The sequence below is a fragment of the Sminthopsis crassicaudata genome, chromosome 4 (assembly GCF_048593235.1).
Source record: "Sminthopsis crassicaudata isolate SCR6 chromosome 4, ASM4859323v1, whole genome shotgun sequence".
Classification (NCBI taxonomy): domain Eukaryota; kingdom Metazoa; phylum Chordata; class Mammalia; order Dasyuromorphia; family Dasyuridae; genus Sminthopsis; species Sminthopsis crassicaudata.
This window is the reverse complement of record NC_133620.1, coordinates 129,940,793-129,964,412: the sequence shown is the minus strand read 5'-3', so window position 1 is coordinate 129,964,412 and position 23,620 is coordinate 129,940,793. Positions and strand designations below refer to the sequence as shown.

The 23,620-nt window shown below is 34.6% G+C and overlaps 1 protein-coding gene across 1 annotated transcript in view; it reads right to left on the bottom strand.

Annotated features, from left to right (window-relative positions):
- The window catches only part of PRKN (parkin RBR E3 ubiquitin protein ligase), a 1,861,641-nt gene that overhangs the window by 818,003 nt on the left and 1,020,018 nt on the right, over positions 1–23,620 (bottom strand). The window contains 1 exon segment of the mRNA XM_074309364.1: positions 11,321–11,436. Coding sequence (XP_074165465.1) covers positions 11,321–11,436 — 116 coding nt within the window.

Below are 23,620 nucleotides of genomic sequence, written 5' to 3'. Positions count from 1 at the left end.
TCTACAGAGTTCACTGCCAGAAAAATGAAGGTCACTCACTGGCATTAAAACAGCCATGGTTCACATTTCAAAGTATCAAGGTCAATCAAATACTTCCTCACTGTTTTTATAGGTAACTGGACCAGAACAACATTGCTGAGAACCTATAACTGATATATCTCATATATCTGTTCTCCCAAGTCCTTCTTTTTTTCCCTGGTCTAACCAATTAGTTGCATTTGTCAGTTTGATATTTGATTAATTTGATATTTTATTTAATCAAGTTTTATATGATTCCATTAAATTCAAAAGGGATTTTTTAGACAAGACAGATGGATAGAATCAGAGAATATTTTTCCCCTCATTGTCACACTTCATAAAGCAGATTTAGTTATTAATGTAAGAAGAGTTTTCTTTGGTTTAGACGCAGGAGATCGTGGTAATTTTGAGGGAGGTGTATGTGCGATGCTGGGGTTACACTTATGTCTATATGTACATGAAAAAAAGGTATGGTTTAAAAGTGGGTGATGTAACCCACTTTTTGATTTTGAAAGAGTTTCAAGTAGTTAATCTCATGAACCAAGAAAAAAAATATAGAATGCTTCCCATAGTAATGAGATATAACAAATCACAGTAATTAGCCAATCATGTTGCAACCTTATATTATATAATTTCAATGTCACAAAATTATACATCTGAGATCAGAGGGATGTAGTTGACTTTCCCAGACACTGACATTTAAGTATTTAGTATCAATTATTTTTTGTTCTCAAGAAGTAGTATAAAGTCCTTGGAGAATTGTTAGAGTTAAGGAGAAAAAAAATACTTTTGAAAGAATTGATTAGCCCAGATATGCTCAGACTTCCATAGTTAGATCTGAATGTACTACCATGAGATGGTCTGGACATCAACATATTTGAGCACATGGAAATCCTTGAGATGATTCAAGAAAAAGCACCACTAACAAAACCAAATTCAGAAGGGAGAGGAAGAAGACTGGAAGAAAATTAGGTAATCTTTTTAAAATGAGTTTCTCAGCCTGGAGAAAACTGATAGACAATAAATAACTAGCTTCTCACGTGTAAAATACAATGACACTGAAGATGATAACCAATTCCCTTCATCAAATCTGAGACTAGAATAAAAGAAAAGTTAAGTATTTTCAATTCAGAATAAATTTGAAGGACAAAGATACCATTTTAGGTATATTCCCAAATGAAAACTCAAACTGAAATCAGTTTTTCCCCTCACAGAAATGGATATTCATTCTTAAAATAATCATTTAAAGGTGTGTAAGCATAGCTAATTATATTATAAAGCATATTTCTGAAATCTATAGTTTAGCTTCTCTCCTTAATTACATAGTTAGCCTTATTTCATTTTATATCAAAAGGCAGATTCTCTGGGAAAGCAAAAACAGTCGATCAATAATTTTACAACATAATATATAAATGGAAATGGCAAAAAAATAACAAAAAGCAACTTTATATTTGTAATTTCTGTATCTCCCTTCTTTCCCTATTCCACCTCTGCTGCTTCTACTCGACTTCAAATCGCTCATGTGGATTATTGCAATGCAGAATATTGATATTGTCTTTTTCCTTTTTCCCCAACATTCCATACATCATTCTATATATTATAACTCATCATGCTACCAAAGCTGTGGATAGCACTTTCCTTTCAGCCCTTTGTACTAACTCAGAGTTGTTTTAATTTGCATTTCTCTAATTAAAAGTGATTTGGAGCATTTCTTCATATGCCTATAGATAGTTTTGATTTTGTCATCTAAAAACTGCTTGTTCGTATCCTTTGATCATTTATCAACTGGGCAATGGCCTGTATTCTTCTAAATTTGGCTCCATTCTCTATAGATTTGAGAAATGAGCTTTTATCAGAGACACTTGCTGTAAAGATTGTTTCTCAGGTTTCTATTCTCCTTCTAATCTTGGGTACATTGGCTTGGTTTATGCAAAAACTTTTTAATATGATCAAAATTATCTATTTTAATTTTGTAGCTGTACTGAACTGGTGGGATGGGGGCTTGGAAGGGGTAGTTGGTCCTGCTGGGGGTACTAAATCGGGGTCCTAGTGGGGGACTCTGGTATCTACTAAGTTCAGAATTTCTGTGTTTCTGTGGTGATAACACTGAAGCAGGTGGTATTCTGGCCACTGAGGACTTGTGTTTTCCTGGGGCTATTTTGTAATTTTCAGAGCTGTAGTCTGCCCATTACTCTAACCATACAGAGGCATAGGGAGGGATGGGGGGAATCCTGGTGTTGGCATTTGACCTAAAGTCCAGGACTAATTGCTGGTTTGGGCTTGCTGCTGGTTCCTAGGATGCTTTCTGTCCTATACTGTGCTCCTCTTTTACCAGAGTGAGACCTTGAGCTCAAGCACTCTTCCATCCCATCTTTTTCCTGATTCTGCTGTTCCAGGATTTGTTTCAGGGCACTATTTTATGGTTGTTTAGAGGTGAATATTGGAGAATTTCAGCTATTTACTTCTTACCCCACCATTGCAGCTCTCATAAGGCTAAAAGATCTTCAACTTTAAATCTAGCATCCTTTTTTTTTTAATGGAAGGGCTTGTTTTATTTCAAAAATTTAAAATAAATATTTATTCCAATATATGTGTGTATACATATGTACACACACACACACACACACACACACACACACACAATTATCTTGTTGCACAAGAAAAATCAGATCAAAAAGGGGAAAAATGATGCAAGCAAACAACAACAAAAAGAGTGAAAATGCTATGTTGCGGTCCACATTCAATTCCCACAGGCCTCTCTCTGAGTATAGGTGGCTCTCTTCATCACAAGGTCATTGGATGGTTTCAATCATCTTGTTGTTAAGAGTCATGTACTATCAGAACTGATCATCATGTTGCCATGTGTAATGATCTCCTGGTCCTGCTCATTTCACTCAGCATCAGTCCATGTAAGTTCTCCAGGCCTTTCTGAAATCATCCTGCTGGTCATTTCTTACAGAACAATAATATTCCATAGCATTCATGAACCATGACTTGTTCAGCCATTCTCCAACTGATGAGCATCCACTCAATTTTCAGTTTCTAGATACTATGAAAAGGATTGCCGCAAACATTTTTGTTCATATGGATCCCTTTTCTTCCTTTAAGATCTCTTTGTGATATAAGCCCAGTAGTAGCACTGCTGGATCAAAGGGCATGAACAGTTTGATAACTTTTTGAACATAGTTCCAGATTGCTCTCCAGAATCTGTTCATAGTTCTACCAACAAGTTATCACTATCCCAGTTTTCCCACATTCCCTCCAACATTCATCATTATCTTTTCCTATCATCTTAGCTAATCTGACAGGTGTGTAGTGGTACCTCAGAGCTGTCTTAATTTGCATTCTCTGACCAATAGTTATAATAGACAGCTTTCTAGAATATCTCTGGATGAGCGTAGTCTTAAGGTAGAAAACTGATGAAGGTAGGAGAGCCATCATGAGGCTGGCCAAAAATGGAGTCTGCAATCTAGAGTCTGAAACCTGAAAGTCTTCTCTGTGTCTGTGGCTGAGAGACTTCTTCTGTGTCCTCCTGAAGTACCCGGGCCAGAGAAAACACAGAGCAGCCAAAATAATGAAGTTTTAAGAGAGTTTATTACTGTCCAGGACTGATCCCCCAACACCAAGACGGGAGGGGTCAGTAATGACTGGTCTCAGGGTCACATATTTATAGAAAGAAGAAGAAAATGCTTCTTCATATATTTGTCATAATAAAAGGAATTTCTATTCTAAACAGAAGGCAAAAGTTATCACTCTAAGGGTGTCCTTCCCAGATAGTATTTCTTTATCAAGTTGTCAAGGTCTTAGGTTTTTCAGGACAGCATATCATTTGCATTAGGGCTAGTAATAAACTTCTAACTATAAAGATTCAAGATTATGTTTCTCATGGTCCCATTTGGGGTGCTTTTCCACTTCACTCCCACTCCTTAAATACTTCAGTATGATTACATCACTAGAGCAACTGAGCATGTGCAACCATCACCATGTCACATTAAGTATGTTTAGAGAACCATTATCTCACACTGAAGGTGTTTAACTATAAGCATCCTACTGTCCTTGATTCAAATACATCTCTTAAGAGTTCCATCCCTCTACAAATAGTGATGTAGAGCATTTTTTTTCATATAATTAGAATTGGTTTTAATTTCTTCATTTGAAAATTGTTCATCTCCTTTGACCATTTATCAATTGGAGAATGGATTGAACGCTTATAGATTTGAGTTAATTCTCTATATATTTTAGAAATGAGGCCTTCATCAGAACCCTTAAATGTAAAAATGTTCCCTCAATTTATTGCTTCCCGTCTAATTTTGTCTGCATTAGTTTTGCTTGTACAAAACCTTTTTAGCTTTATATAATCAAAATTATTTTGTGATCAATAATAAGTTCTAGTTCTTCTGTGGTCACAACTCCCTTCCTTCTTCACAGATCTGAGAGGTAAACTAACCTTTGTAATTCTAATTTGTTTATAATATTACTCTTTATGTCTAAATCATGAACCCAAATCTCAGTATTCCTTACATTAAATTACATGTTGTTAATTTGTTTCAGTCATGTCCAACTATATGATTCCATATAGAGTCTTCTTGGCAAAGGTACTGGATTAGGTTTCCATTTCCTTTTACAGCTCATTTTACAGTGAGGGAACTGAGAATAAAAGGGTTAATGATTTTCCCAGTGTCATACTGTTAGTGAGTGTCATTAAACCACATATTCTCTCAAATTCTAATGTGTTGGAAATATTTTCTACACTTAAGTTTCATCTCCTAAAATACTGACTAGGCAAATTTAAAAGAGAAAATATTACTAGCATTCTAGAAGTAGCAAATCTTGCTCTTCTTGGGGATTTCATAGAGATGAGGGTAACACCACAAATCTTTAATACATGCATATCTATTGAAATACTAAGAATAAAGGTACCTCAAGGAATCATTTGCAGCATTGGTTTGGTAAAGGAGATGTGAGGCACTTTGGGTTCTGCACATTTCATTTTTATACTGCTTAACATCATTGTTATTTCTGAGTTTGATTTACAGGTACCCAGGGGGACTCCTAACTCTTTTGATGCTGTTTCAACAGGAAACGGCACCGCAGCAGTTCTTCCCTCAAGGACTAAGGTTGCCATGTTTGCTTCATGTTTTTGCAATTTTCTTAAACTGTTAGGATTTGCTCTCCCAATTACAAACTAAGAACCCATCACCCTGACTGCCAAGTTTCAAAAATATAAAAGTTATAGGTCTATATAGACAAATACACATACACATATAAAGAGAACCATTTTATTTGGCTAGAGGTAAGCCTATGAGAACTATTATTTACTTGCCTAGAATCTTCAAGGAATCCTAGCCCCAAAATATTTCTCTCTTTTGATCAGAATGCCACGAAACTTTCATATCAAAATTAAATCCAAAGCAAACAAACTGCTCCACATATGAACATTAGGCTAAAGCATCAGAAAGAAACTTTATATTGAATCACATTTGGGAGGAGATGATTTTGTTCTTAATGATACCTCATCTTTAAGCCATATTGTAAGGTTTATAGGGGTGCCTTCAGTCACAATAATCCTGTCAGGTAAAACTTAAAATATTGTTCCAATAATGTATTTGAGCTGATTGTGTATAAAATATAGGGGGACTAAGTGTTTGTGTCATGAAGGTTAATATCAACAAGATAGGGGGTTGAGATCAACCTGGAAAATATGTAATCTATAAAATATTGATTGAAAGATATCAGATTACTGATAATGAAGGGGTTTTTAGGTAGGTCTACACTAAGCAAGCTTTCTGAAGCTCATTCACATGAGTACTTTTCTCATGCCTCTAACTCTCTTATAACTTCATCAAATACTGGGTATTATCTACCCACTCACATACATACTCAGATGAATACATGAAGATACATGATGGTTCCCTGAGAATACTTGGTGTTCCTAAGTTTATTCTTAATACTTTAGCTTTCCATCCTACTCTATTCCATCTATAGTTGTTTATCTGTTCAAATGATTTCTTGAAAAAAAAAAGATTATGAAAGGCAGGGATGGAATTTTTTTTTTAAAGACAGGCAGATATAAATAATAATAATAATAATAATAAATGTGTTCACTGCTATTAAAGTAGATTGCTTAGATAAATTTTTCTATCCTTTCTGGTAAAGGATAGTAAGGAAGAACTTACAAAATGCCTTAAGTAAAAAAATAATCATAATTAAAAGCTATCCTGTATGGTACTTTGAGATTTGCAAAGTATTGTACACATCATCTTATTTGATCCTCAGAACTCAAGGAAGTGTGTGCTATTATTATCTTTCTCATTTTTATCAAGTATTTATTAATTCCTAATGAGGGATAGGGTGAAGTAGTATACAGAGCAGTAGCCTTGGGCCTAGAATATGTGATTGAAGTTCAGCTTCTGACATGTTGGCTGTATGACCAGAGATAAGTTAATCCTTCAATATTCTAGGCAATGTCCTAAGTCTATAAGTTGCAAAAAAGGTGCAAATCTGCATCAACAGAAGGAAGTTCCTCATTTGGGAGCTCTTTGTACCAGTAAAATCATACATTTGATGCTCCCTATTCCTGTCATGTGCCATACACTGTTCTAAGAACTGGGGTACAAAGGCAATAATGAAATAATCCCTGCTCCCTAGAAGCTTATATTTATATAACCAAGTTTACCAATTGCTAAATAATGTTTTTTAAAAGCCTCCTTTTATGAAAAGTTTTCTAAAATTTTTTACACATTGCCCTGTCCTCTTGAATGGAATATACTGTACAGCATTTACCCTCTTTTTCATGATTCAAGTTTACCAACATAAGCATTAGTTTCTACAGTGTAAAGAAGTTCATGTGGAGCTGAACAGAAAATAAAATGGCCACAGCATTGACCTTGAACTAACTTTCCTAAATTATCTTATTTTTTTTAGTTATTTATAATCATTTTCATAAAGCAGTATGAAAAATATATATGGCTGCCTTTCCAAAAAAGTCAATTATTAAAGAAAAAAGATGAAAACAACTAGCTATCTAACAAATTATTTTCCTTTTTCTTCTTTCTCCCCTCAACAAAAATTAAAATAATGAGACTCAGAACTGGAAGGGATCTTAGAGATCATTCTGTGTGACCTTTTATATTTAGTCAAGTCAAATCAAAAGAATTTATTGAAGTGCTTACTTTTAGTCAGGCATTGTGATGAGGCTCGGAAAGGTTAAGTGTTATGCCAAATAACTCCATAAAGTACTTAGGAGTGAAACAGGGGATCTGATTCTCTCCTTCCCACTCTTCTCTGAACACACCAGTTCCTGACTTTACCTCTTCATTTTTTTTCTTCAATTTCTGAAATGTTTCTGTAAGTGCCCATAAAGGAAATCTATTAAAATTTTTACCTAAGTTTCCTATATCATTAACACAACTGACTATATGTTAGCTGATAATCCAATCTACAGTGACATCGAACTCTTTGTTCTAAACAAATAAAGAGGAATATGCCATGTGCCCTTTCAAGAATCTGACCTGTTGGCTATGGTGTAAGGGTGTGAGTATGTTTATAACCTATCTTGTATTATATTATGAACTTGTTATATACCCCCTAGTAGAACTTAAGCATTAAAGGTAGGAAAGTTTCACTTTATGTATTGATATATTCAGTGCTCAACACAATGGCTACCACATAGAAAGGAAAAGAAGGAAAGAAAAGTAAAAAATATCACTCACTATCACCACTACCCCCAAAGATGACCTAGAGAAGAAGTTACTACAAAAATATCAAATCTTGATTTTATTTAAACTCTCCTTAACATTTTAATAGAATTGAAAAGTTAATACAAGGGAACTATGATAATATTATTCAGGTCTAACCAGATTGTTCCTCTTTTCAAAATCCTTGAATGGATGTCTGTTATTTATGGAATAAAATGCAAGCTCCTTACCCGGTTATTTAATTTATTTCTCACAGTTCTGAACAATTAGGAATTCTTTAGAGGCCAGACCAACACATGTTTCATTGTAGCTCAGGGCAAAACAGAGACTACCAAGAAACAGAGAATCCACCACTAAAATGCCAATTCAACACCAGGTAAGGTGATAAAACCCTATATCCTCCAGCCTCACCAGCTAAATACCATGCCACTCCCTTAGCCAGCACTCCCTCCCCACCTCACCTCTTCTTTGATATTCAGGGTAAAATCAGTGCAGCACCAGGTTAACAGCCAAGCCTGGCACAAGGAGTAGGGCTCAAATTTAAAAGAAAGGGAAAAGGTCAAAAAAGAGAAACAGACAGGCAGACAGACAGACGAACACAGAGACAGAGACAGAAAGGCAGAAAAAAAAGAAAGGGGGAAAAATAACAACAAAAAAGAATCTGACCATGTAAACTTATAATAGTGACAGGGAAGACCAACAACATGTATGGGCAAAACTGCAAAGATAAATGGAAATGGTCTCAAGTACAGAAAAAACTCAAGGAAGTGTCCAAAAAAAAAAAAAAAAAAAAAAGGACTTTAAAAATCATATGAGAGAGGTAGAAGAAAAATGGGAAAAGAAATGAGAATGATGCAGAATTATGAAAATAAAAAGTTGACAGCTTGGAAAACTGCTTAAAAAGTAGAAATGGTCAAATGGCAAAGGTGATACAAAAATCTATTGAAGAAAACAACTCTTTGAAAAGTACAACTGGATATAATGGTGTTGATAATGATTTGCAGTATACTTTATAAATATTAACCCATTTTATTCTCATAACTCTAGAAGGTGTCATTATTATCATCATTTAAAGATGCGAAAATTGAAGCAAGCAGAGTTAAGTGACTTACCAAGATTCTACAGCAATGAAATGTTTGACACTAAATTTGAACATGCATTTACCCAAAACTATCATTCAGCTTTCATTTAAATACCTCTAGTTGAAAGAGAACCTATCTCCCAAAATAGACCATTCCACTTTGGGAAATAATTGTTAGGGTTTTTTTCCTGTTATCTTCTTATATTGAGCCTTAATTTGCCTCTAAAACGTTTACCTTTTGTTTCTTTTTCTGCCCTCTGGAATCTAAAAAAAAAAAATCTATTTTCTTGTGCAACATGATAATTGTGGAAATATTTAACTATGGATTACTTGCTGTTCAAGGGAGGGAGTAGGGGGGAGAGGAAAAAAAACTTGGGACACAAGGTTTTGCAAGGGTGAATGCTGAAAATTATCTATGAAGGTTTTGAAAATAAAAATCTTTAATTAAAAAAAGAAAAGAAAAGAAATCTAATCGCTTTTCCACTTGACAGCCCTATGAACTCAGAGACAATCTATTCCTTTAAAAAAAAACCTTTCTAAAGTTATATGAAAAATTATTTGTGAACAGTTCATCTGTTTTCTTTTAAACAATTATAGGATCAACTTTGTGGCTGGTTTCCATCAACCATTTATGGTAGGGAATCCAGAAAATGATAGTTCTGTAACATAGTAACCCTTGTTCAATTGTTTTAGTCTTGTCCAACTCTTCATGACACCTTTTGGGGTTTTCTTGGCAAAGCTATGGGGAGTTTATTATTTCCTTCTCCAGTCCATTTTACATATGAGATAACTGGGCAAACAGGGTTAAGTAAATTGACCAGAGCCACACAGCTAGGATCTGAAGGCACATTTTAACTGGGGTCTTTCTATTCCAAGGTTCCTGTTCTACCAACTGTACAATCTAGCTGCCCAATGATGATAAATACGACTCGTCTCACAAGAACATTGTTCATGGGAGCAGTTGCATATTTTTAATGTCATCATTTTTAAGCTTAATGAAAGAGTTTCAAAACACTGTCCAACTAAGTTGCATTCTGGGTGGCAGAATGTTTCACCCCTTCTTCAAGAAGGAGAAAAGGTATTAGACTATTCCACTGTTTTCATATAGGTTGATAACAATATTGTAATCATTTTTCTATACTTAACTATTCTAAGTGGAGAGCCATTTGAGTTGGCCTTGTTACACATTTAAAAATACTGGCTCTGCAACTTCAATTAATCAATTTTCTGTCTTGTAAGCAAGCCAGTAAAGTTCTACACAGTGTATTTATTTAGTTATAATGTTCTGTTTTCTGTTACAATACTCTCAAAAATCAGCAGACTTGTATTGACTGAGCAGGCAGCAGAAAGGAAAACATGTCTAAGAATTAGTAATTCTTGGAAATGACTTTTTCTGAACAGTTGCTATTGAAGTAGTCAGGTTTTAATCAATTAAAGTATAGTTAAAATCACTTTATTGAAGACTTAGAAGTAGAGCCTCAGGATACTTAATACATATTTATTATGCAATCTTGAGGGCCTAAAAGGTCATTTTAACCACTGTTCTGATACAGGGAAACAAAACATTTTAACAAAACTCTTCTCTGGAAACTCTGGAAATGAGGGAGTTACACAACTCCCTTTGTTAAGATAGCCTCCTAGATAAATTAAATCTTTGCATAATTTAAACCTATTCTAGCTTTTAAAATTTTTTATAAAGCTTTTTATTTTGAAAACACATGCATAGACAGTTTTTAACATTCACCCTTGCAAAACCTTGTGTTCTAATTTTTTTTCTCTTTTCCTTCCCTCCCCCCTTTTCCCTAGATGACATGTAATCCAATATATGTCAAACATGTGCAATTTTTTTTACCACATATTTCCACAATTATCATGCTTCACAAGAAAAATCAGATCAAAAAGAGGAAAAAATGAGAAAGAAAAACAAAATGCAAGCAAACAGCAACAAAAAGATGAAAAGAAGGTGAGATGAGTGTTGTGGTCCACACTCAGTCCCCACAGCCGTCTCTCTGGATACATATGGCACTCTCCATCACTAGACCACTATTCTATCTTTCTGATCTCAATGGAAAACAAAAAAATATTTATATGTAAAATATAATATATTCTTATAGAGTACTGTCCAATCGGTAATTAGCCTTAAGTGTTCGGTTGTCCAAGTGCACCTTCTCTGAGTTTCCACCCTTTACAATTCCTCAAAAATCCTCCTGTATAGCAAGGTATTGTATTTTTTTCAAAATGAAGAAATAGAGCTGATGATTAGTTTCCTATAATACAACAATAACATGTTTGACAGCAGATACAGTTTTAAAATCTAGTAAACAGTAGGTAAGATTTAATAGCAAATATCCAAATACTTTTCATACAAACTTCCATTAGTGCTTAACTTGGTTCTTTTAATGCTTCATTTTGCAGGTTACAATACACAAAACAGCATATTCCCGAGAAAGGCGTGAGGAGAAGCATTTAAGAGCATGGAGGAAAACAATCAAGCTGAGAAGGGCAGTCTTTTTGCTATTTTTACCTGATATCAGTACATGTGATACAGCTGATACCGCGACTGTTTGTTGTAATGAGGTTCAGAGCCACTGATGTCTCATTGGCAGAGGTTGGGTGTGCACCACATTTAAAGTAGAACTCCTGAAACATTGAAAGAAAGATAAAGTGAGATCACATTCCTGAAACTCATGTCCTCTATTTATCTTACTCTGAGCAACATTTAGACAGGAAACAAATCGCTACTAGTAACAGGAAAGGAAATACCCATTAGCAATGAGTCCCGAATGGATTAAGAGCGGTTATCAAAATCATCTGAGTGGGCACAAATTGCTTTTGTGACAGAATGCAAGGAGCATTCTCATAGAAGTCTGTATGTGCCTTTGTGAATGTTGATTTCTGTAATTCCTTCTCCCATTTCTTTAATCTATAGACTTTAGAATTTAACTGTGTAATTTATATACTGTCACTATCCTATGTGGAAATAGAGAAAAGGTCTTCTTCCGCCTCCTGACCCCCTTTCTTCGGCCCTGTTCTACTCCCACTAAATGTCCTTATCTGAAAAAAAAACCCAAACAAGCATGAAGATAGTTGGAAGGACTGGACTTCATGGTTGTTGAGTTCCTTTCAGCTATACTTATATATAGTCCAGTTGTATTTCACTCCCATATTTGTCCACATTCTAGATAATAGATGCTTATGTGGGAAATGCTAGGAAAATAGCCAATATTTATAATATTGCTTTCATGTAAAAAAAGGATTCCATATATTGAATCACACCTAATACAGAGCAGTCAAATGGTTTGACCTTGGATCTGGAATGAATTAAAATATTTAAAGAACATTATTTCTTTTAACAAAAGAATATGTATTGAACAACAGAATGGAAAAAATAATTTACAAAGATTCAATATGGATGCAGAAAGGTATTACTTCAGTGATCTCTACATTTGCCATGAGGGTACACTTAAGTCAAGAGGGGATATTAACTTCCATAGTTTGTCAAGCCTAAGGAGCACTCTTGTCCTCAGCCTTTCTGCCTTAAGTGACCAGTAAGCCATGTTAATAGTTTGAACATTAGTCCCATAGCACAATTAAGCATAGTGAATGGCTTCAGAATCTTTTTAGGGGAAAAATGTAGCTTATGTGAAATCTTTGTGCATTACATTCATGTAGACTCTAGGCTATGATTTAGCTCATTCTCTTAATGGCTTTAATGAAGTAAAAATCAAAAAGTTCTTGAGTCTATTCCCCTTTCAGATCAGTTAAAAAAAAAAAAAAAAAAAGAAGCATGTTTTCAGTCCTCCCATGTCCAGATACAAGACTCTGAGACATTGTGGTTTGACATAATAAAACTATTATGCAAAAACAAAAGGCATCAATTACACTTTTGAAAGTTAAGTTCACAAATCCCTTTGCATTGTTAGAGAACAGAGTAGGAAAATTTGCATAAAAATATCCTTTGAAAAGAAATATACATAAATATCTATTTTCTAAAATTTTCAATAATCAAAATTTAGGAAATATTAGAAAAGTTACATGTGAAATAGGAAAATATATATTTAAAAGACTACCTAACAAAAATGAGAATTTAAGAGATGAACCTGAATTGTATATTAGTACATCTGAGGTGTTAAGAGAAGTAAAGGAAGGCCTTCAAATAGTTAGGAGTATCTTTTATGGGAGAATTATGGAAATCATGGACAAGAAAGTGAAGGGGGGCTAGGAGCTACACTCTAGGAGAACCTATACACACTGAAAATATTGAAACCATATGTAACAAGACTGAATTGACCTACAGTGGCCATTTCACAGAATATGCTCAGTTACCATTGCTGGTTCCTATAACCTAGGTGGGAACTTTGGGGACTGATTCTACCTACTTGGAGAAAATGACATGATCACATTTTATTCAATGCTGAAGGAGATTCCCTTTGGCTACCAACCACAAATACCTTAAAACTTTAAAACAAATCTTTAGTGATACCTTGGTTTTCTGCCCTCCCTCCAACCCCATGACAGTAGTGCCAAAGGGCTAGAATGTTGCATCTTTTTTTTTTAATAGACACAAAGACAGAATTTAGTTTACAGAGCTCATTTGTATTGACACTTCCATAGCAAGTGTCTACACTTGCAACATACACAGTAGCATAAGGGAGTAAGCTAAACCCATACAATTGAGGTTCACCTGCTGCTTTAGTTTTCCCCCATCCCTCCACAAATAAATACAATATTTGATCACCTAGTGGGTAACATTCTGATAATTTAACACTCAAGATTTAGCTAAGCTGTTCTCTGGATGATGAACTGACATACCATAATGAGACATTGGACTAAGAACACAAGGAACCATGACCACTTCCTCTACACTGAGGCATCAGATTTGGGATTTAAAGATAGATTTGATTCTGAAAATCATTTTGTTCAAATCTTGTTCCACTCTCCCTTTCTGTCTCTCTCCTATCTGGCTCCCCCTTTCCCATCTCTGTCTGTCTCTCTCTTTTTTTTCTGTTCTCTTCCTCTCTTTGTCTAGGTCTCCCCCAAAATGCCCTCTCCCCCCAACTCCCCACAATTTGGACTCATGTCCTCTGACTCTAAGTCTGGTGCTGTTTCTATTATACCAGGAGAGTGGAATAATTAAGGAAACAGTGAATATACTCCTTTAAAATGTTTTCTTTCATCACTCATTTTTAAAAAATACTGTCTGCTGAGAGAACAAAGGACATGCTTATGCTATTGCAATTTGTCCTTCTTTTAATATAACAAAGTAGCTTACATGAAACAGGATTTTTCTGGAATTTAGCAGATCATAGTAATTAATCATTTTAGGCTATGAGTTCCTCTTTATCTCTGGGATTGAGGAAAAGATAATTTCTTTTGGATTTCATTATGGTAAAGACTTCCATCCCTAATCTGGTCAGTAGGACAGTATAGCACTAAAAATGCCACCATAAATAATGCTTATACCATTTTATTGTGGAGTTTTTTTTTGTTTGTTTGTTTGTTTGGTTTGGTTTAGTTTGGTTTGGTTTGATTGACAGCTTTTCTGAATTTTCATGGTCTGATGTTCATTTGAATACTATTGGACAAAACATTCTGGGGAGTTTCTGGACAACAAGGTTCTTGCTAATGAATTAATACCAAATCAATGTAGTCCAGCAAACAATTCTTAAGCACTTAGAGTATTATGTATTGGGTGCTTTGGATCCAAAGACAAAATGAAAATAGTACCTGGCATCACTGAACTACTGAAAGGATGTAAACATGTAAACAGATGCATGATCATTTGAGGAAAGAGAGAGCACTGACAATGTCAGAGATCAGGAAAGATGTAGGTAGCATTTGAATTGAGATTTGAAAGAAGCTAGAGATTCTCTGAGGCAGAGGTGAAGAGGGAATATATTTTAGGCATGTGGAACAACCTGTGAAAAGGTATAGAGATGGAATACCAAGTAGCTCAGGGAACAACAAATGGGAAGGGAAAGAAACTTAAAGTTTGAAGAAGCAGAAAAGAAAAAATTAGTATCTAGGGGAATCAGGAAATGTTTCCCTTAGGAAAGCCTTATTGAGCTGGGTATGGTAACATATTTCTATAATCCCTCCTCCTGGGGAGGCTGTAGCTGGTGCAATGCTTGAATTTGGGAGTTTTGAGATACAGCAAAGATAAAGCTGATTGTGTGTATGCACTCTCTGGCATCAATCTGGTGGGCAGGGAGCCACTAGATTGCCTAAGGAGGGATAAATAAACCCAGGTCAGAAATGGAATAGTTCTAAGATATTACCTTGGGATTAGGGGCTGCTGGACTGCTAGACTTCCAGCCTTGGGGAGAAAAGAGGACCCAATCTCAAAAATATATAAAAATAAAAAAGAGGAAGCATCATAATTATTCACCCAAGACTTTCTACTCATAAAGCATAGTGAAGAAAAAAAAACCACCACCAAAAAACATACTAGGTGCTTGATAATGACAGCTTCATCTATTGCTGAAGAACTACTCATTCTCAGAAGTCACAGCTTCATGAGCCTAATGTGACTCATAGTCCGTAGGTGAATTATTATTTTCTCAGTATTTGCCAGGGGGCCTTCTGAAAAAAGAAAATAGGCAGATATTTTAAGTTCATTGCTAAAAGTGGAAAGAACATATTGATTTAAATCCACAATGATGCCAAATCTAAGGGTCAGTCATTAACTCCAGTAATCTATTTCAAGTGAGAGAAAAAGGTCAGAAGATAACTTGAATAATGCTACTAAGAGATAATACAGTATGGCAGAACTGCTCAGTACTGGGAATAAAGTGATTCTCTAAGCTATTTTTCTTTCTTATTGGAATTACATTTTGCTTTAGTCTGTGTTTTATCTTATTTAATTTCTCTTCTTTTTTTCTTTCACTGGACTCTTCACATCTTCTATGATGCTGAAATTAGTTGAATAACAAAACAAAATGGTGCATTTGATTTCAAAGAGAGAGCGCTGCCTATTTAGAATACTTCTAACTACTACAAATACCCTCTTGGTTTGTGAAACTGCTTTTCTCTCAGTCATAAACTGAGAGGAGTAGATCATTTTCTTTACCATGTCACTTGCTTTCTGCTCATCCTTAATTTCCTTCAACCAGTATGATGAGCTTCACACAGAGATTCCTCAGCTCTGGAAGATGAATTTTTGCCTCACCTTGCAGAGGCTCAGTTCCCTTTGCCAACTGTTAGCCATCATTTCACCATGCCCTTTACTTTCCTGTGCCTTTTTATATGATGTATGCTCAGTGAAAAGGGGGAATATTTGCTTAGATAACCAGAATTTAGCACAGTCTGGCATAGTGGGAGAACTTTAATAAAAAAGCTAACTTCATTTCTCTTCTTCCTCCTCCTCTTACTTCTTCCCCTCTCTGTCTCTGTCTCTCTTGTAAATCAGTCATGTCCCTTCCCATCCTACTTAAAGTTGTCTATATATCTTAATGAGGTGAAAATATGTCTCAACTAATCAAACACTTTAAAAAGTATGAAATATCTAGAGATAAGCTGGATATATTGGAGTTGACAGGAAAAGTGTTGTGAATGGTTGAGGAAACTTAAGTCTATGAATAATCTATAAAACAGTTTAGAATGCAAGTTTTAAGAATGTCTAGTAACAACAAAGAGTGTACCCGAAACTTCCTCTAAGAGGTAGCTTGGGGATGGCAGAGAACACTGTGGTTTTGCCTTAGACTCTTTCTTACCTGCAATTTACCTACAATTGGTGCAGAGAAAGCCATTCTAAATTTCAGATTTCTGGAGGACCTCATCTTGTTTCAAGGGCACTAGCTGCATTGGGTCAACTGGATCAAGATTAAGATTCACAACTCCACTAGGAGTTTATTTACTCATGAGAGATGATGTTACAAACTTTTGGAGGGATTTTTGTAGCTACAGCTTTTACCAAACCTAGGAAATATCTACTTCCAAAAATTAATTGACCTAGGCTGACTAAATTGTGAATTAGTTTAAATTGTGATAGGTAACATACCAAGAAGGCTTCACAACATATAGGACTAAAATGAGAATCTTTCAGCCACTCCCCCCTAGAGTCTCCCTAGAATTTTAAGGAAATCTAATAGTTGAGTACTGGGTATTTGACTCATCAGTCAAGTGGGAGTTGTGATAAGCACTTGAGAGAATGTGTTTATTCTATCTCCTTACCTAGTTACCTACTTAGCTGTCTGTTGATATATATAGCTAGCTAGCTATCCATCTATCCTGCAAATTAAAAGAATCAAAGTCCATAAGAAAGGGAATAGAAAGAAAAGAACTTTTTTGGATAGTGATGATGCATAGAACAATAATAGGAAATTGTTTTTGGCTACAATCTAAGAGAAATAATGAACAACAAAAACAGTCAAAGTTGAAATATTTCAAATGATGTTAATCTTGGAACTTCATCGCTATATAATTTCCATCCTCATACCTTGCAATTCTTACAATTATCTTCATCTCTCTTGGAAAAAGAGCTTATTTTTTATTTAAGTATATAATTTAATTTCTCCCACTTTATTGTAGATAGCCCTTTTGTGAACTCCACACTCTTTGGGAGGAATGAAACAATAAAAAGTTATGCAAAATCTAGTGCTAGTACACCAGAATTACCTTTTCTTTTTTTTTTTCCTCATAAGATTTATGAAAAAAAAGAAAATGATGTGATGTTTGTAAATTAACAAGAATTGATATAAATGGAAATAGTGTCCATAGGATCTTGCAAATTCTATAGGCTTTTGCAGAGTTCTAGAACTAGAAAGGAGTTGAGAGGTTATCTAGTTTAATACTCTAATGAATTAGGTGACTCTAGAGCTACATATACTGAGATCAAGTGTACTTTTGATTCACTTCTGTATTTTTCTCTGTAATTCCAGGAGATTCAAAATAAGCCTGTAATGGTAGAGGAGTGCCCTGACAGCATTATAAATACAGAATCAAGTTCCAATAAGATTGAGTCCAACTCACTTTTTAATAGTTTATAGGAAGGAAAAAGCAATAAGTATTCAGTCATTTAGAGTCCATTAACATTATAAAAAAAGTAAAGCCATATAATGCATGATTAAAAACTGTACAGAAATAGAGAAAAATGCCAAAAAACAAAAAGATGCTATTTGTGGCAGCTAGTTTGGACTCATGGCTTCTCTAACTCGAGTTATAGAAATGTGTATTTGTAGAAATCATTTGCTAAAAAGCAATAAATATCCAATAAACAGAAAACTAAAATTAGTTTGACATATATGCAGAATACACACAAAAATTTAAATATTGAACAGTAAAAAGAGAGAGAAAAAAAGGTTAAAATATGCCAAAGATCAGCTTTTTGTTTGTCTCTATTATGCCTAAATCAAATTCTTACAAAGTATATAGAATTGACAATGATGTTTAGAAGAAGTAGGATTCTATTTAGTTCTATTTAACTCTTCCCTGTGTGTGTGTGTGTGTGTGTGTGTGTGTGTGTGTGTGTGTGTGTGTGTGTGTTATTAAGGTTATTTTCCTTTCCTAGCTAATTTTCTAAATGTTACTCCAACAGGCTAAATGTTAACATAACACTTAAAAGCACACAAATAAATTCCTACAAAGTGACTTCTGAAATGAGAAATTCAAACTATGTTTTGCTCATTATAAAGTAGCTTGATCTTTTCCCAGGTTTTTATTCCCCCTTAAAAATCAGTTACACACAGCAATGGAGAGAAATAGTAGGTTCTAAGCAACAAAAGAATTTCAATGATTGCATTTAGATCTTGTGTATTGAAGACCTTTTAGATATTTTTGTCAAATTTTTTTTCAGTTCACCACGGTCAGATCTCCATAAAGAGAAAGCCTATGCTTTATCATAGATTGTTTTAGGATAAAAATAGACAGAAAAAAAATAGCTGTTTGTCCAAGTTCTTTTGCACAAGTATTAGCCTAGAGAAAGTTGTTATAAAACCTGCTAGAAACAAAAATTACTTATAATGATCTTGGTAAAAATGACTAAATCACACTACTTTAAATAGTTTCATCATAACAAAAACAATCTAACCACCCAGTGTAACATCTGACAATGTCACTCTTTAAAGAGAAATGGATGGGTAAAAGAAAGAAGTGGAAGGGTAAGGAAAAAAGGGGAAGAAGGAGAAAAAGAGGGCAAAAGAAAGAAGGGGAAGAGAAAATGGGGAAGAGGAAAGAGAAATGGAGAAAAGGAAAAGGAAGTGTCTTTATGTTTATACTATAAGAGAAAGCAAGAGAAGGGATCTTATATTTATACAGAATTTGTAACTAATCATAAAGAGGGTCTTGAACAGGCAGTTTTCTTCAGAGTTCTTAGTGTGTGAGGAGTACAAAGTCAATATGAATGACTGCAAAAAAAAAAAAGAAAGAAAGAAAGAAAGAAAGCAAAAAGATACTTTTGTGAGGAAACCTACATACGTTTAGAAGATGAATTCAGAGTAACTTGCCTTTGAAAACAAAAATCACATAGACTCACATTATAAATCAAGGATTTCCACTGATTCTTTTCCTGAAGTTTATATATATTTGCACTTATTAGGCAGGCAGTGAAAAGAAATAAGGATTCTTTTACACATTCAAGCAGTAAATGTTCATTCAAAAAGATAAGCATATTTGTTCATGAGATTTGATTTCCCAATTTAGGAAAGCCCCTGAAATAAAAATATTTTGATCATTAGGGTTTGTACATACATCTTGTCATGATAAATAATTTGCTGCTAAGAAATCTTGATTTTCTAGAAAAAGAGGTAGTATATGGAAAAATTTGGGACAAGAGAGGTACTGTAGTAATTCCTAATTATGTGGAGATTCATGTTCTTTGTTAAGGCTTAGTATTATAATTGCATAATTAAAAGCATTTATTTATATGTAAATAAGATTGAGTTTATGTGTGGCTAAGATACTTTTTTTTCAGTTTTATAGATTTGAGATTTTTGCAGTTTTGAACAGTGTAATTTGCAGTTTATCATGATTTTTTTTAATGGAAATGTAGATGTCCTCAACAACTGAAATGACAGAAATGAGAAGGTTATAGTTATCCTCTAAAACAAACAAAAAAAAAGATTTCTAATTAAATTGCTGAAAGCTGATCTAAAGATACTGGCAGCAGTTTAGGTGATTCGATGGATTAAGTATTAGAAACCCAACATCAGGAAGACCTGAGTTCAAATCCAGCCACTTAGATTTTTATAGATTAAGTTAGAATCTATAATAATTGTTGTCATATTTATTATAAATGGAAGGGATATAAAAATAAGCTATTACAATGTAAATGGAAAAGTACTCCATATATTATTGACTTATCAAAGATTTGTATTCAATATATTGCTTTTACAACTCTATGTAGGTCATCAAAAGCCATCATGCTTGGAACCTATGTCTTAGGACAAAGGTCTAGCCAATTCAGAATAGGCATATGGCCATTTTGCACAGATGGGCTCATGTATCACTAGCCAAGAAATGATTTACTCAATGTGCACCAGGTGTTGGTAATGAGAATGGTGTCCACTGCCAAAAATGTTGATGGAGCTGTCCAACTGTAGGTCACATGTATTTGTTTGAGGAATGGCATATCATTTTACTTATGCAGGCTTTAATATTATTGCCTTTAAGTAAATAAATATGACTTACTTGACTCTGGTGGCCATGTGTCTCTATAGGGACCAGTGACTGCTACAGCTGATCATTTTCTTTAGTCCAGGATAGACTTGAGTAGTTTGAAATTCACCAGTGGGATGATTTTAGAAGCATTGCACACTGGAATAGGTTGCCTACATGTTGAATGAGGTAGTTTCCTCCCAAATCTTATGCAGGATGTGTTGGAAATCTCACTCTTAAGAGCTGGTTGTTAAATTTTTCAGTGTGAGCATTTATACCTCAGAAATCATCAAAATAGGGCTTGACTTATTCTTCTGTTGCTTGTCTAGTCTTAAGAAAGATTGAGAAAATTTTAGAAATCCAAAGTAAACTGAAAAATATGTCATGTGAGTTTTAGAGAGCAGATTGTAATACATTTACCATTCTATTTTATTTTTTCATCTTTCTATTTTGTTTTGCTATTTCTTGGTTTATAACTTCAGTGGTTTTAGGTCTGGTACAACTAGACCACTGTCCTTTGTATTTTTTTTTTCTCATTAATTCCTTTGATCTTCTTGACCTTCAGTACTTCCAGATGAATTTTCTTTTTACTTTTTCTAGCTCTATAACATATTTTTTGGTAGTTTGCTATGACAACTGAACAAGTAGACCAATTTAGGTAGGTAATTTTTATTACATTAGTTTCACCCAAGAATGAGCAATTGATATTTTCTCAAATGTTTACATCTGACTTTATTTGTATTAAAAAAAAAAAAATTTCCTTCGTTATGGTTCCTGTTTTTATCTTGGGATCAGGGAGACACCCAAATATTTTATTTTATCTAGTTATTTTAAATGGAATTTCTCTTTCTATCTTTTGCTGCTGGGCTTTGTCAGTAACATATAGAAATGTGGAATATTTGTATAGGTTTATTTATTTGTATGGGTCTTGCAACTTTGCTAAAGCTGTCAATTATTTCAAGTAGGTTTATGGATAATTCTCCAAGTATCTCCTCATTGCCTACTCCAATTCCTTTAATTTCTTTTTCTTTTTTTATAGGTGAAGCCAACATTTCTAATACAATGTTGAATAATAGTGGTGATAATGAGCATCCTTATTTCACACACATCCATTCTAATTTTCAAAGAATTATTTTCTTCTATAAATTCTCTCTGGGCAGGGAGCCATTTATGGTTACTCTTTGAGGTAGAAGCTTTTTTTATTTCAGTGTTCTCTGAAGATGAATCTTGGACTTCTCTGCTCCAATGGTTACTATGGTAGAATTCATTCTTCTTTGCCAATTCATTTTCCCAGAATCCTCTTTCTTGGACAAGGTGATTTCTAAAACCTCTTTAAACACTAAACTTTTTCTACCACTGGGCGTTGTTTTTGGCAGAGTAAAACTCTGTTAGGTCATTTTCCAGAGAATACATTGGAAGCTACAAACCCAGGAGTTCACAATTAGGGAGAATGGATTATGCCAAGAATATTTGAGAATATTTTTTTACTCCAGTAAATGATAAAAGGGATGGTATTAGAGAAACTTAGGACAAGTGATATAAACTAATAAGATGTGAATTGAGCAGAACCAGGAAAACAGTATATATAATAATAACAGCATAATAAATACAAACAACTTTGAAAGAATTAAAATCTCCAAAGTCATGGCCAATTATAATTTTAGAAGACTCTTGGAGAAAAAAAAATGGTATTCATCTCCTGATATTTAAAGTGATAGAGACAAATAACTTTTGGATACAATTATTGAGGGTATTTCTTTTGCTTTACTAATTTTACGTTTTTACAAGAGATTTGTTTGTCTTCATATTTCACTGGGGAAAGAAAAGAAAATCGATTTGCATTAATTGAGAAAAAATTGACTTAATAAAAGAAAATACATAATTCAGTTTGCTTGATGCCAATGGCTGAGCTGATTCATAATTGGAAAAGGAGTACAGATAGAATAACATAGTTTGGAACTCATGGTTATCCAGGCCCAGGAACTCTGGCCCCTGGGCTTGCTGCCTTCTCTTTTTAGCATGGAGCAAGAACCCAGGATCTAGTATGAAGTGAGATCTTTATAGCTGGTCATTTTTCTTTCAGTGTCCTTTTGTCAGGGACTTAAGACTTCTTGGGTCAGCTAGTACATGGTAAAAACAGAGACTGAAGTCATTGGCAGGTGTCTCTCTGACCTTTTCGGGTGCCTGGAAGGCATGTCACTTCACCTCTATCCCTCTCACTTCAGTGGCATTGTACATGGCACTTCCCTCTGGCTACCACATCTTGTCACTTCTGCTTGACAGCCTTCTCTTACTCCCTCACTGGGCAGTCGAAGTCCCACTCCTCATTCATCAAGGAAAGGGGCAGACCCAGTAAGAATGCTACAGTGTCAAACTGAAGAAAGGATTTCTAAACATGTTTGGTATAAAATCTCACCCACTGCCCCCAGCTGATGAGTTGCCTCTCAAGCTTGACACAAAGGGAGGGGGAAGAAAGAGAGGGATGGAGGGAAGGAGAGAGAGAGGGAAGGAGGGAAAGAGGGGAAGAGAAGGAGAGCAAGAGGGAGGGAGAGACAGAGAGAGGGAGAAACAGAGAGAGAGAGATAGGGAGAGAAAAAGAAAGTAGGTTAGTGGGAATTAATTGGAAATCAAGAACAGGATCTCACTTTCAAATACTGGAACAACTCTGATCCTCATTTAGTCTTGGAGAAATGAGTAATCAGTGACTTCCACTGAGGAGAGTCTTATGCAGATAGTTGTGAGCCCAGGGTTATACTAATAATATTGATCTCTTTAAGAAAATGCAATGCATAGCTTGCTTCTAGACAAAAAAAGACTGCACAAAGCAGGAGACTATAATTTTCCTCATTTAGAAAAATAGCTTAAAAAAACACATAAAGAGTGAGTAACACTGAAATTTTTGGGAAGCTCATGTAGTTTCCTAGGAAGATAAAGCAATGCAAAAAATGCAAAGAATGGAGATAATCTTTAGAAAGTGCAATGAATATGATTGACTTTCTTATCATGAGGATTAAAGGAAAAAGAGAGAACAGTATAGGGCTATATGAAAGACAGTAGAATTAAATTTTTTGTGTTCAAAAGTATTCAGATATCATGGTTGAAATTAATATTTTTGTTACATAATTAGAAATGAAAATGTCCAGGTAACTTCTTGCCCAAAGTTCTCATCTTTCTCCCCCCCCCCAACAAAACTATTAACTATGTACAGAGGTAAATATTAACATTTTTCCTT